The 14,567-nt window shown below is 43.7% G+C and overlaps 1 protein-coding gene across 2 annotated transcripts; it reads left to right on the forward strand.

The window, feature by feature from the left end:
- The first annotated feature begins 32 nt into the window (after window positions 1-32).
- On the forward strand, window positions 33-13,959 carry LOC134193248 (RNA-binding protein 33-like). Of its 2 annotated transcripts, none has more exons than XM_062662069.1 (12): window positions 33-87; window positions 153-208; window positions 318-356; window positions 414-445; window positions 4,440-4,855; window positions 8,951-9,553; window positions 9,622-9,741; window positions 9,803-10,380; window positions 11,410-11,982; window positions 12,045-12,188; window positions 13,508-13,596; window positions 13,665-13,959. In XM_062662069.1, exons 1-12 carry the CDS (start codon window positions 57-59, stop codon window positions 13,705-13,707), a joined length of 2,724 nt encoding a protein of 907 aa, XP_062518053.1. In that variant the 5' UTR covers window positions 33-56; the 3' UTR covers window positions 13,708-13,959. The 2 variants fall into 2 exon arrangements, with proteins under 2 accessions (XP_062518053.1, XP_062518054.1); XM_062662070.1 differs by having other exon boundaries at window positions 4,440-4,843.
- Window positions 13,960-14,567: the final 608 nt, after the last annotated feature.

The raw sequence follows: 14,567 nt of genomic DNA on the forward strand, positions 1-14,567 counted from the left end.
TCATTTGATTTTAACTTGCACCAAAGCCCGTATGTTCACACGTTCCATTTGTAAAAATGCAGGCAGAAGATGCCCTCGATTCTGAAAGTAAGAACGCGTGAAACAGTGACCTTTGCTCTTTACAATCTATATTTTCAATCACGTGGTCGTAGGCAACTCGAGCATCGAGTCCGATGGTAGATGGAAGTCGAAGAGCAGGACAGAAACGGTGAGTTGAGACCGATATGAGCATAGTACGTTTACTAGTGCCACGTCTGTGGCGAGTATACCAGTAGTAGTTTTTTCGAAAGTTCCCGTATAATGACATGTGATTGTAGACGTTGAAGAGAGAGGATTATGACTACATGGACGATGAGGTTCGAATTGTTCATTTTACTGACACTTCTTGGACGAAACAGTTTTTTGTTTTGTAGGATATACTAGACGATGAGTATAGCATTGGCGGGTAAGTAAGTGTCCGGCTCTGACTGACACAAGTAATATTGTTAGTAGACTAATCAACGACAGATCGCGAATATGCAATGGTGTGATAATGGATGTTTAGACTCAGGTGGTGGTTACCAGATGGCGTGTAGATTTGTACACTCTTTGTGCTTGCATAGATTTGTGCCTGTGTGTGTGTGTGTGTGTGTGTGTGTGTGTGTGTGTGTGTGTGTGTGTGTGTGTGGTGCGATAGCTCAGTTGGTTAGAGAGTTGTCTTATAGAGTGTTTACATCCAGGACCTTAAAGGATTGCAAGTTCAAGTCACAGTGATGGCGAGCTATGGCATAATTTCCTTAAGCAAGAAACTAACACACATTTGCTTCTCTCAACTCAGGAGTATAAATGAGTACCTGGTCATTGACTGGGGTCCTAAGCGGCCATCGGCTGTGACGTGACATCGGCCACTGGGGTCCTGGTGAGACTTCGGGTGCTCACACCATAGTTGGCTTCACAAGTCGGTGCTCTTGCGAGTGCCTGGCCCGGCTCCAGGAGTTTGCTAGCGCAGGCCCAGAGTTCCCTGAGTAGCGCACAGGGTCCAACTTAACAGACGGGGTTGTGTCCTCTGAGAGGCAGCTCCTGACATTTAGGATTTTTTAGTGTGTCTGTGTGTGTGTGTGTGTGTGTGTGTGTGTGTGTGTGTGTGTGTGTGTGTGTGTGTGTGTGTGTCTGTGTGTGTGTCTGTGTGTGTGTCTGTGTGTGTGTCTGTGTCTGTGTGTGTGTGTGTGTGTGTGTGTGTGTGTGTGTGTGTGTGTGTGTGTGTGTGTAGTGCTATAGCTCAGTTGGTTAGACAGTCATCCTATAGAGTGTATATTTGGGACCCATCAAGGTTGCAAGTTCAAGTCAAACTGATTATGGCATAAATTCCTAAGGCAAGAAACTCACAGACAACTGCCCCTCTCGACTCAGGAGTATAAATGTTCTGTTCAATGTGTTTGTGGTCAGAATCTTAGAGAAGTCATTGAGAAATCTAGGGATGGTGGCATCAAGATTACGTACAGAACTGATAGTGGTCTGCAGGGTTCTCGCTAGAGATTTTTGGGAGCGTGGCGGGATGGGTGGGTCTATGACGCACGGACGTGCCCACTGGAGCCGATCTCAAATGAGGTAGACTTTGCGTTGTAGCTATTGCGTGTAACGTACGTTCAAGTGCTTTGCCCTACCCTGGCAAGGAAATCAACTTTGATCGCCAGTAAACCCTTCTTAGCGATGTTCATCGATTGCGCATGCGGAAGTTTTGTAGAGATGAACTACAGAAAGTTTGTCTAGTTAGGCGTTGATTGACGTGGACCACTGTTGCAGTGTGCGAAATAGTCCTTGACTGACCACGGGACGTCATGTCCTGTCAATTTAAAATTTGCCTGACATTAGAAACGTCTGGTCGGACATTCCAATTCTGGCAAATTCTACTTATCGCTTACAATTCATTATATATATATACTTATATATATATATATATATATTATCAATACATTTTCTCTATGCTACTATAGTTTCCCAACCCCAACCCCAACACAACTATCTCAAATTAACCCAAAAATGTCTTCACTAGTCTCGAATGCTAGTCTCTCTAAAACCATCTTAGAATTATAAAGCCAAACTTTGATGGACAACTGTTGATGGAGGTGTGAAGTGGCTTGGCTAATGGTCAGGTGGTTATGCAGTGGTTAACTCAGTGCAATTGATTTCGAAACGTCGAGGCTGTGAGACAACCAAAGACCAAAAGTTTCAACCACAAGGGTTATATACATTCTTGCCGGGTCCAATGGACACCTGTCAGGGAGTAAAGACCTTGCAACACTTCCTCGAGGAGTGTAGCAATGACAAGTTTCCTTGAACGTGTACACACACTGATTCCACCACATCCTTTTCCAACATCTGAGTTCACCACACTGGATATACAAGCACAAGGAACAAAGTAGTCTGGGTGAAGGCATATGTTTCCCCATTCAGATCTAGTTGATGGTTACTGTAGTAGATTAATTCATGACAATTATCATGGGTTGCCGCAGTAATTCAAGGTTGGTACACGTGTGTCCATGTATTTGTGTTGCCAAACCAAATCTCTTGGAATACACTGCACGAACAGGTTGACAAAGAACACTTGCCACCGCAGCTAGCTCGAGGATGCCTGACCAAGTGCTAGGTTTCATGGCTCTAGATGACACTTTGATGTTGCATGCCTTTGCTAAAAGAGTTCTATGCATGCAATTACTGTAGTACAACCCACCTGACAAATTTACTAAAAAAGTTTGACTAAAAAGTGGTCATTGTTTAAGATAGCAATGAAAAGAGACAGACTTTCATCGCTTCCTCAATTCTGCTCTGCTTGGCTACAAACCCATCCGCGTAAATTTCTGCATGCCCGCAGTCAGCCCCTCCTCCTTTGACTTTCGTTGGTGTGTCCTACCCAGTGAGTTTTGGAACGTCATCTTTGTCCGCATATGCGCCATACTTCTAGATGGGGAAACTGCAATCGTTCCAAGAACATGCATTACGCTACACGAGTGGCAGTTTTTTAGTTCAAGGACTTCGTGCTATTCTATCAACCTAATCATCTTTAGGTTCTTAAAGCCCCTACAGAAAACATTACACGCAAGTATCTCTGAGTTTCCTATCCTGCCGCGTTCACGGTGTACGGACCGTAGCTGTCCGCTGCATCTTGTTGCACACTTCGGAGCCCCAGCGTGTGTACTTGAGCGCCCACATCCGGGATTTGACAAAATACACGTTTAGTACAGTACAGTACACGTACAACGCGTGGCTGTTTGCGTTTGTGTCGTGCGTGAACTGCAGGAACTACGTTAGTTGACATGACACTGGGATGTGCGAGGATGTGGGTTGCTCATACAGAATTCCACGCCTGCCGCTATGCCACTGGAAAAAATGTCTGGCGAAATCACGAATGGCCGGACAAATGCTTCGTTCGGTCAGTAAATGTCCGATGTCTGGCCGTTATTTCGCACACTGCTGTTGTTGCTTTGCATGAAGCCATGACTAGTCTAGAGTGGATTCTAGGTGTATAATTCCCAGACAAGAGGTGTTCTTTCCGGGTCACTGAATGGGCATCCGGGACTAGCATCAGAGGCAGCGCATCCGGGGCTGCAATTAGTGCGTACGTCTGGAGCGAGGCTATCATCTTGTGTTACTTTGCAAGAGCTTTGATTTATGGCTATTGTCACCTGTAGTATTGTGTTGCAGTAGTATGGAATTTTCAAACATTCCTTAACTGTAAGACTTTGGAGTCCTAGCTATCGTTTCTGAGCGTGGCACACTCCTACTGGAGCGTGGAGCTGCACCATGCTGCCACGCTGTAGCGAGAACCCTGGGTCTGTATGTGAACTTCAACTATCATGCAACACTTGATGGACACGCAAAATCAAATGCCCTGTGTTTGGCATTACCAGTCGGAAGTTGTGGATTGTACAGAGGCCCTGTCTAAAAGGAGGTTATCTTGATGAAGTGAAAGGATTGTTCACTTTTGCGTGCATCCTTGCACATGTGTTGTGTTTGTATGTGTTTGTTTCTGCGAATATACCTTACTGCTTCTAATTTTTTTGAGTAATAAATATTTTTGAAAATTTTGCTTTTAGAATATATGATAACAGAGAAAACAATATTTTGGTCTTAACAATTGTCGGTTGTCCAGACTTTTGGTTTTTGCATGTGTGCATGAAATATCATCAAAAATGACTGCTAGACAGAAGCGTGCAGCTCAAGATGCCAACTAGAAATGTTTAGAGAATTGATTCAATTTGAAAGAATAAATAAATGAATAATTAAATCAAAAAATTACTAATATTGCACATCAAGACCTCAAAAATTAGGATTCGTAAAAATTCTTAATTATATTTGGAGTCTTGAATAGAATTACTCTCGAAAAACATTAGGAACAGTAGGTATGTATAATATCCTGCAAGTTTATAACACAACAAATACTCAGTTTGCTTTGTGAACAGGGACATGAATGATAGAGAGTTAGCCCTTCACCATCTTGAAGATGACCATTTACTTGATCAAGACGACCATTTACTTGATCATGACGACCATTTGCTTGATCACGATGACAACGATGCAGAAGATACCATTCCAATTAGTCACAAACATTCATGTGAAACTCAAGATTCCAAACATCTAGAAGATAGTTGGCGATCAGAAGAAAGTCGTGATGGCTCAGCCGATGCATCATTGAGTTGTAACATTTCTGAGGCACCAGAGAAAAGAGATGTTGTGGATGTCGATGTATCAGACAAAGACGTTGAGGATTTGCTAGCAACCGAGAGTGGCGATGACGACCAGGACGAGGAACAGTCTCATTCATCCAGATTTAAACCAGAGCGTAACATGACTTTAGTAAACAAAGGTAAAGCCAGAGGTAAAACAAAGATCAGTGATTGTAATGTAAGGTTGTATGCATTTTACTTAATCGTTGTTTTAATCCTAATCACGTAATACTACCGTATTTCCATGCATTTAGCTGCATGCCGATAAAAAGGAGGATTACCAGAAACTTGCATGTTGGACTCTGGTAATGATACCAGCATACCTTTATAGCGCGAGGGAGTGCCTGTAATGACGAGGAAGCAACTACACATACATGGTAATTCTACTGCACACGAGCCGTAAATCAATTCGGTGGCAGACGTTGACCTAAAAAATGCAGCTTTGAAGCCCAACTAGAAGTGAGAGAAGTCAAACAGCCAGAAGGTACAGGGTTGTCCCCCGCATTCAAAAGGCATGGCGCTTCGCCGTGCCTTGGCTCCCACTTGGTACAGGCCCGCCGTGCTTTACTGAGTAGGCAGTGGCTACTCTAAAGTCCGTTTACACATTTTGCGTGGTGTGGGAAAATTTGTAGATCTCGGGATTCCGAGCACGTACAAGCATGTACCGAAAGCAGGTGGAGACAACGGTAAATAGAGATGGGGTAGCTATGATTATTTAACCCAAAAACTGACAAGCTCCGCATTGTGATGTGTAACGTGCCGTCCTAGCCTCGAAGTTCCAGACCGTCTCCCAAAAGAAATGGGAGACGGTCTGGATCAACTTCTGATCAAACCGAGTTGGGAAGTAGGCGTAGTTACTTAAGAGGGTTGTAACAGTCAAAAACACCTCTTTAGATAACAGCGCTATGCCACCCGATGTGACAATAGGAGCTCGATTACTACATTTTAGAGGTGTGTTCAAACAAGGTGGGTGGTAATCAACTGCGATGGCGATAAATCTGCAGCGGTTCGCTGTTTGGGATGCATTGAATCAATTTCGAGAGCCTTGGCGTTGTTTCAAAGGCACGGTCCAGTGCAGTTTTATATCATGAAAGACGCGAGCGTTCATGCAATCAATTACGAGCTGTTATTGTGGAACGCCTTTGCCAGAAGCCGTGCATGTCATTACAGAACTGTCGACGTTCATTGGCCGCCACTTTAGTGGCGGCAGCTTGCTGATTGGCTGACTCGCATCACTTTCGAACTCGGTTTTAGTTTGATGCGTATTCCAAGTTGTGATATACTGCGATGTGTGAGTCATACTAATCCTTGACCTAAAATCCCTCCTCTTTCCAGCACAATGATTGTGGGAATGTACAGACGCTAGATTAGTTTGGCAAAAATGAGTGCTCCATTACTGAAAGACAACGTAGCTGCCAGTCTACTTCCCCATGACGCTCCATCAGAGTTAATTCTCGTTTGTGTCAGTGGTGATGGCAACTGCCTCTTTCATGCCGTGAAAGTGGCATTGGCTGCAACCAGGAAATGTTTGCAAGTGCCAACGGCTAGTGATCTTCAAAGAAACTGCGCCAATGAACTGGAAAAGAACGGAACAATTTACGCAGCACTTATTGTAAGGCACGCCCTTAGTGTCAGTGTCAGTGATGGTGACACGTTGCATCTAGGATCGTTAGTACAGTCATGTCTATCGCTGCTTTGACAGCTTTGACAAGTGTAGCGGTAAAAAGGCGTACTGTTGTAAACTTTAAAATGTGTTTTCTTTTCCTCTAACAGGTAATAGCATCTGATTCCCGGTAGAAATTGTCCAAAAGCGTTGCAGCAAATGAGAACAAAATAGGTTTTAGGTTTGGTTCACATCAGTAGAACACTGGGTATATAGACAGGTGTATATATACTATCTCTAAGACTGTCAAGCAAGATTGATTGGCTTCTAGATTAAAATGCGTTACCTAAAAAATGTGGGGGCGTGGTCATGAGAATTTCCGCCATGCCTTACAACAATCCTGGGGACAACACTGAGGTATCAAGAATGGATCACCATAGCGGTACTACGCAAGTACAGGACAAGCTCGGTGTAACAGAAGACATTTCACACTACTAAGAAAACAACACTAATTGCTCTGAGAAGCAAACTGCTGTTTAGTTAATTGGTCTTAATTTATGACTTGTTAAGCGTACAAACCTATTACTAGATTACAAGAATTCCAGTTGCTCTGCTAGTCATCCATTAGTACTTAGGATACTGTAAATGAGGAAAATGTAATGCAGAATAATTTAACGGTTTTTCAAAAATTACAGGTTTGCGCAGGTTTGCGGCAGAAAGTTGACGATGTGAGTACAACCAGTACTAGTATGCAGAATTCAGTTGAATATTACTCAACTGGATTCTAGTAATCAGTTGAGACAAACTCAACTAGTCTGTCTATAAACTACTAGTAGTAGTATAAACAGTACTAGTAGTTTATAGACAAACAAAAGTGGCCACAAATAGCACTCACTGTGAAGCACGCTAACCCTAAGGTCATCGATTTTCACAAGCAGCAAAAGAGGGCGCCCTTGAGGGCCAGACGACTCGACACAAATTTTGTTGTACTCTTTTCCCTGCTTCGTCTGCTTTTTCAGATTGCATTTGAAGTTCCTTACTGTCGCTTCAGGAACACGATGTTTAAGTTCATGAGAGAACTATTCCACCGCACTTTTATTTCTGAACAAAAGTGCATGCTTGCCCATTTTTGCCTTGACATCGTCCTTCTAGCTGGCAGTGTAACTCTTCTTTCTTCTTCGGTCACTGCCGTCACTTGAAGCTTTGATTATTCCTTCAGCGGCTGCTCCACTAACAGCAAGTGCTTTTGCAGGCTCGTCATCGTCCCTAGCCATAGTCCGCTGAAAATACCTCGTGATACTGGACATTTTACTACATCAACGCACCTCAGACGGACATTTAGCGATACTGAAGCTGTACACTTCCGCGAGTCTGAATACTACTAATAGGGACTGCTAAACTGTGCACGCGCAAGGTGCATTTTGACAGCGATTTAAAAGTTAACGAATGATTTGTTTTTGTTAAAATGTTAGATTACATTCCTCATTACATTTTCCTCTTATACAGTAATAGGTGTTCCAGATGTTGATGTTTACTCGATTATGAAGACTGTGGCACTCACTCGTCTGAAGGCGAATCACGTGCAGAAGCAAAATTAGGTTTTTGAAGAGTGGGGAGAGTAGTTAGACGTCCCAAAATTTGATGAAGACATGGTATAGTGCTCTGTTCATTCATTCTGATTTAGGAATTGGTTTTGAAATAGATAAGCACCTTCCATTTTGAGATTTTGTTTAATTTGTGTGTGAGATTTATTCAATCAGTGTGTGTGTGTGTGTGTGTGTGTGTGTGAGAGAGAGAGAGAGAGAGAGAGGAGAGAGAAATATCAGTATGAAAAAGCACGCACTACAGTCACCTTGAATGACTGGGCAACTGCTTTTGATGTCCAGACAATATCCAAGTTGTTGTCACGAAGATCCGAACACTTGGAAAATACTAACTTCAGGCCTGACATGATCACCATTATGTATATATTGGGATAGTTCTCACCACAACTCAATCAACCGATTGCTGTGTACCATCAATCATTTTTCCTCCAAACAGAAAACATGATCGTGTTGCTTTTTGTTTCATTCTTTTGTTGTTGTGCTGTGTGTTGGATCATCATTATGTGACAATGTTTGGTTTCTGAACTGCATTGTCACACACCACCGCGTAGTAGTCTTACAGTTATTGGCAGATTTCATTGACAACTTGATATAATATCATTAGCATAAGCACATCATTCAATACACACTGCAACCTCGATTATCAGGACTTCTTTAGAGGCAGCAAATTGTTCAGATAATCGAAAGTTTGGATAGTATATAAAGTGATGGTGTGGTGAAATTCTTGTATGGCTTCAATTTTGGAGTAGGTTCACATGTTCCATGTTGAAACAATGTCACGAGGGGAAACATGTGAAAGACGTGTGCATTTTGGGCGGAAATATATTTGTCCAGATTATCGAAATGTCCCAATAATTGGGGTTGTACTGTAGCTGTTAAATATTTAGTCTATTGCTTGTTATTGTGTGAACTAATTGGCTGTTTATCACATCAACTAATAATCAATGTTTGTGTTTGTCAGTGCAAAGCAATTGCAACATTCATGCACTGACATGCTGTAAGCCTATTCTGTTTGTTTTACTGTGTCTTTCTTTGTTAAGGGCATGAACAACTAGGAAAAGCGTGCAGTGGTGCTACTAGTGATGCCAAATCAACACAAAGTAAGCAACAACGTGTAAGTTCGAGACATCAAAAAGGCCCATCAGGGAAGAGACAGCAGAGAGTACATAGTAGGGATGACAACAACAGGTCTTACATGCATGGGCATCATCGAGGAACCAGAAACCATCCGCCGCCTCCTTTTCCGTCTCATCATCCTGCTCGTCTAAGATATCCACATCGATTTGTGAGATCACATCCTCATCCTCCTCTTCCTCCACATTTACATGCATACAGACCGTGGCCGCCGTCTTCACCCTTGGGGTATCCTCCACCCATCAGACAGTCTGATCATTTTCTCTCCCGTTCCTCTCCGTACAGAGACAGATCGTCAGAGTTACAACCGAGACATTCGCCGCCGCCTCCTTTCAGACATTCGCCGCCGCCTTCTTTCAGACATTCGCCGCCACCATTTGTAGATTCTTCACAATTTAGACGTTCTCCTCCACCACCCAGGCATTCTTTCTACAGAGACAGATCGCCGTCACCACGTCGATACCATTACCCTCCACCACCACCCCCACAACCGGCTCATCGAACACTCGGTCAGGCATTTCGTAGTTTTATATGATCACGTGATCATTATAATCATACATAAAATGGCTGTTATTAGGACGTCCTCCTCCTCTTTTTGGTCCTTCCGAATTGCCCGGTCAACGGAGATCACCACCATTTGACTACAGACGACCACACCCTGCCAACAGACGATTGCACCTTGCCGACAGAGACCTCGGTTATTATTACAATTTTTACTTGACATCTCAATTAATTGAAATTTAATTTTATGTTTGTAGCACCACCACCTCCTATGCCTCCGAACACATCGAGATTGTATTCGGATTACGACAGTGCATACGACCACTATGAAGACATTATCACCGATACTCCAAATTCTAATCATATGGAAAACCCAAATGACCCATATTTAGACTACTTTGATCCTCAAGGTGCATGTGACGACAACGAACCCGTGTGTGACGACAACGAACCAACAGATGAAGCTTACATGCCTTTAGAAGTCAAGCCACAGGAACCGGTCAATGTTTTGCCCAAGAGTACATCACAGATGTTACCAGGCCTACTGCCTTTGATGTCTACGGATGTGCCACCATCTCAGAGTGTTTCTCACAGTCAACGTGTGCAACCACATCAGTTGGAGATTTCTCAGCCTGTGTCTACGTCTGATTACTTTCAGCCTGTGTCTACGTCTGATTACTCTCTGCCTGTGTCTCAACCATTGTGTCAGTCTCGGTCTCAGAGTCAAGCTGTGGTGTCGCAGAGTACACAAGTGAAACAGGAATTTAACTTTAATCTTGCTGCAGCAAAGCAGAGAATCGAGGCGATGCAGTCGTCTGGATTCTCGGTTGGAAAGGTATACTGTTGATTTGTTTGTTGTTTATGTTGGTGAACGGCCAACTGGTGATTTGGTGTGTGTGTGTGTGTGCATGTGCGTGTTGCAGTGTATGACAAATTGGTTACTCATGAATTGACCAGTTTCTGGTTTTCAAAGTGGTACGCTCAGTCACATTTGTTACTGTAGCCTGATTTGGGTTGCAGTTATCTAGTTTTCATCAAATGCGTGTATCTCACTATTCTAAATCCTGACTTACATTATTTAGTTCCGAAGTCGTTGCCATGGTGTCCTTTACCGCAAATATGACATGCGTACATGTGTAGTGATACGTAAATGCACTAGTAGTCTGGGCATCCGAGGCAAATTCTGGATCTCCAAGGCTACGCGTTTTAGCATTTTTGGCAATCCGAACAACTTCACTAATCCGAACGGGGCTTGGCACAGGGTTATACGGAATAACGAGGTTTTGTATTTACTGCAGTATACTATTTTGCTAGAAACAACTCTGTAAACTATATTCGCTTTGCTTGATGTTGGAGCTAAATTAGCCACCAGTCCGTTGAAGTGCAAGGTGTTAGAGCTTCACAGGTAGATTTGTCACAGGGAACCATTTGAATGTTAGGAAAGTGGAACTTGTGGAACAGTACTTCATGGCAGCAATAGTATGCCACTTTATTGTTTAATTAATGAAATATGCTGGGCAAATGCAAATACTACAAGCGGTTGGCACTAAAGTACTGATAAAGTACATTGTTGTGATGAGGTCATGAATTTAGTTTATGTGCATTCAGAGTAATGACCAGGCGACTAAACTTTGACGTTTGGTTGCCCAGAGACTACTTAGAGATGGGATTTGTCGTACACTGTTGTGTGTTTGTCTTGTTTACGGTTTTCTGTCTGTCTTTATATTGGCTGGATTAATGCTATTGTTGTCTATTGTTATTCTTCATTTTTGCATATGGTGTCACTCTGCATCACCTGTAAGGAAATTGTATACCTTTATTCAGTTTCTTCAGGCTTGCTGCATGCTACTGTTTTGTACTGTAGGGCAATCCATTCTTGAAGCCACAACAGGCAGAACCAAAGACAGTTGCTGTAAAACCGGTTGTCAGACAACAAATTCCGCTCTCACAACACCAGCACGAGGAGCAACATCAGGAAGAACAACCTCATCAACAACAACAACAACAACAACAGCAACAACAACAAGAGCAACAGCTGCAAAGACAACAACAACAACAACAGCAGCAGCAGCAGCAGCAGCAGTGGTGGCCAGATCAACAGCATCAACAACCACAGCAACGACAGCAAAAAACACACAAGAAACTACAGCTCATCAAACCTCCAATGATTCCCAGCTTGCCGGATCCACCTCCACGATCTCAGCCGGCGGCATCGGTCGCCGTTCCTGCTGAGCAGATGATTAGGCGCAAGTCGGCCGATGATGTGGAGAAACCTAGTACTATGTCAGTGAAGAGATTAGACAGACAGTGGTCTGTTGGTACTACACACAACAAACCACCTGTAGTAGGTCCCTTGCGGTCTCTTATGGACATAGAACTGCCAGGAAAGTTGCCTGCTCAATCGAGTACGAGTGCAGCAATGTCATCTGCTCAAGGGGTAAGCCACCAAGCAAATGTAAGGAGCCGTCTTTCTGATCGAATTCTGACATGTTTTTACAGGTTACGACAGTTGCGGTGGCTCATAGGGCTCCTGGTGCCACAATGGCAGAGAAATCGAAATCCACTTTAGTTGTTAGTGAACTGGCTTTGGGTACATCACATCAGCAGCTGAGGGCACTCTTTTCTGAAGTTGGCACTATTAAGGTGTGGATTTAATAGTGTGGAATCCTGTTGTTTTCTTTTTGTAGTTAGTGAACGATAGCGTCATGTCTGTACATTCTTTGACTTCGGACTTTATTGTCAGTGTCTACTTGCTTATGCTCTGTTTCTACTTGCTGAAGTGTGTGTGTGTGTGTGTGTGTGTGTGTGTGTGTGTGTGTGTGTGTGTGTCGTCTGTAGGCTAATTGGTTAGAGAGCACATTTGGAGAATGGAAACATTTGGGACCTTTGGGTCATGAGTTCAAGTACAGGATGGGCACAGGCGTAATTCCCTTAGGCAAGGAATTCACATGCAATTGGCTCTCTTGACTCAGGAGTATAAATGAGTACCTGGTCATTGACGGGGTGGGGGTGGAAGATGGGGGGTGGAGGATGGGGGTGGAAGATGGGGGTGGAAGATGGGGGGTGGAGGATGGGGGTGGAGGATGGGGGGTAGAGGATGGGGGGTAGAGGATGGGGGGTAGAGGATGGGGGGTAGAGGGTGGAGGATGGGGGGTGGAGGGTGGAGGATGGGGGGTGGAGGATGGAGGATGGGGGGTGGAGGATGGGGGTGAAGGGTGGAGGATGGGGGTGAAGGGTGGAGGATGGGGGTGAAGGGTGGAGGATGGGGGTGAAGGGTGGAGGATGGGGGTGAAGGGTGGAGGATGGGGGGTGAAGGGTGGAGGATGGGGGGTGAAGGATGGAGGATGGGGGGTGAAGGATGGAGGGTGAAGGATGGGGGGTGGAGGATGGGGGTGGAGGATGGGGGTGGAGGATGGAGGATGGACAGGCTGCTGGCTTACAGCAAGCGTATGTGTGGGCTTGGTCTTGTCCTGTGGCTGAGCCAAAGTTAGTGCATTTGGATGCTCTGGCCAAGCACCTAGGGCTACGTCAGATTGGCCTGAAACTCCAAGTAGTGCTGGAGGCCCCAACTAGAAATATGCAGGGGGTGCTATCTTTAGTACTGAAGGGCATATTTGTGTGTGTGTGTGTGTGTGTGTGTGTGTGTGTGTGTGTGTGTGTGTGTGTGTGTGTGTGTGTGTGTGTGTGTGTTGCAGTGTGTTGTGTTTTTTGTTTCTATTATGTTCATGTTGTTGTCGTTGTTGTGGTGGTGTGGTGGTTTTAATGTTTTTGGGCTCTCCACATGGTTGTGATTAACACTATAGGTTGTTGTCTTTAATAATAATAGTCGTGTCATAGCCAGGAGAGTTTCTAGTCTTTTATGTTTTGGTTATTGACATCCAATGTTGTGGTGTGTTGTGTTCGGGGTTAAATTATTGTTTTGCTGAGTGACTTGAGCAAGCCTCCAGCCATTTGTTTTTTAGTCCTTGAAACTTATCTCTCGGGAAAATAAAGCTGTTGTTACATTCACTGATCCACGTGATGCACTTGGCTGTCGTCGTAAATATCACAGGTTACTGCAATGTTACTGATTGTCATTGTATGGATGGCAAGCTAATAGCTCTAATTTTGTTTGCTTAGGAGTGTCGTCGATGGAGCTCACATCAATGTTTCATTTGCCTGATCTACAGTTGTGAGCCCTCAGTTGTTTGGGGAAAACCAATGCGCTAACCACTGAAGAGGCACTGAGTGAGTTGTGCCACTCCAAGGGCAGTTATTAATAGACAGACTAACACAATATGGTAGCACTGTTTACACATTGGTAGGTAACAGGCTTCTTCTTTCTGTATATTTTTTCCGATTTTCTGGAAAGAGAAATTTTAATGGTTAGAAGCAGAAGAGATTGAAAAGAGTAATATGATATCAGTAATAACCATTTGTGCCTTCACACATGGAAAGAACAACCTTGAAGTTTGCTTCACGATAATATTAGTAGACATTGTGTTGCAGGGAGGATATAATACCATGTATGTAGCGATGGCATTTGCATGTTCAGTGTTATTGGTTTTAGTGGTATGTTGCAATGTTGATATTTGGAGACTGGCCATTTCTTTGTTTGATTAACCAGAAATGGTGACAATTTGGGTGTCGAAGAATTAGAAGCAATGGTCAATCAAGGTGAGGTCGTTATGCTTCTCAAATTATTAGGTATGATAGTCTAGTTCATGCACTGCTTGGTTTGAAACAATATTGGTTGAATCAACGCCAACAACGGATGGCAGAGGTTGACACTAGGCGTTCATTCCTCAAGAGCTGTATGCTCATACACTGTGGAGTGAACATGCACTATGTTCTCCTGTGGTAGACTGATCTTGATAAAACACGATTTGACTGATATTATAAGAGGCGACACTCTAGCCAAGCTTGAGTAAAGCTTGTCTGACCTCTCTTAGCTACGCTTTCAAAATATTTCGCTGTTGGTAGGGTAGGTGTGTCCAGGTCGTTAGCTTTCTGTTGTCTAGATCCTTGCAATACCAACAGTGA

The sequence above is a fragment of the Corticium candelabrum genome, chromosome 17, assembly GCF_963422355.1.
Source record: "Corticium candelabrum chromosome 17, ooCorCand1.1, whole genome shotgun sequence".
NCBI classification, from domain to species: Eukaryota; Metazoa; Porifera; class Homoscleromorpha; order Homosclerophorida; family Plakinidae; genus Corticium; species Corticium candelabrum.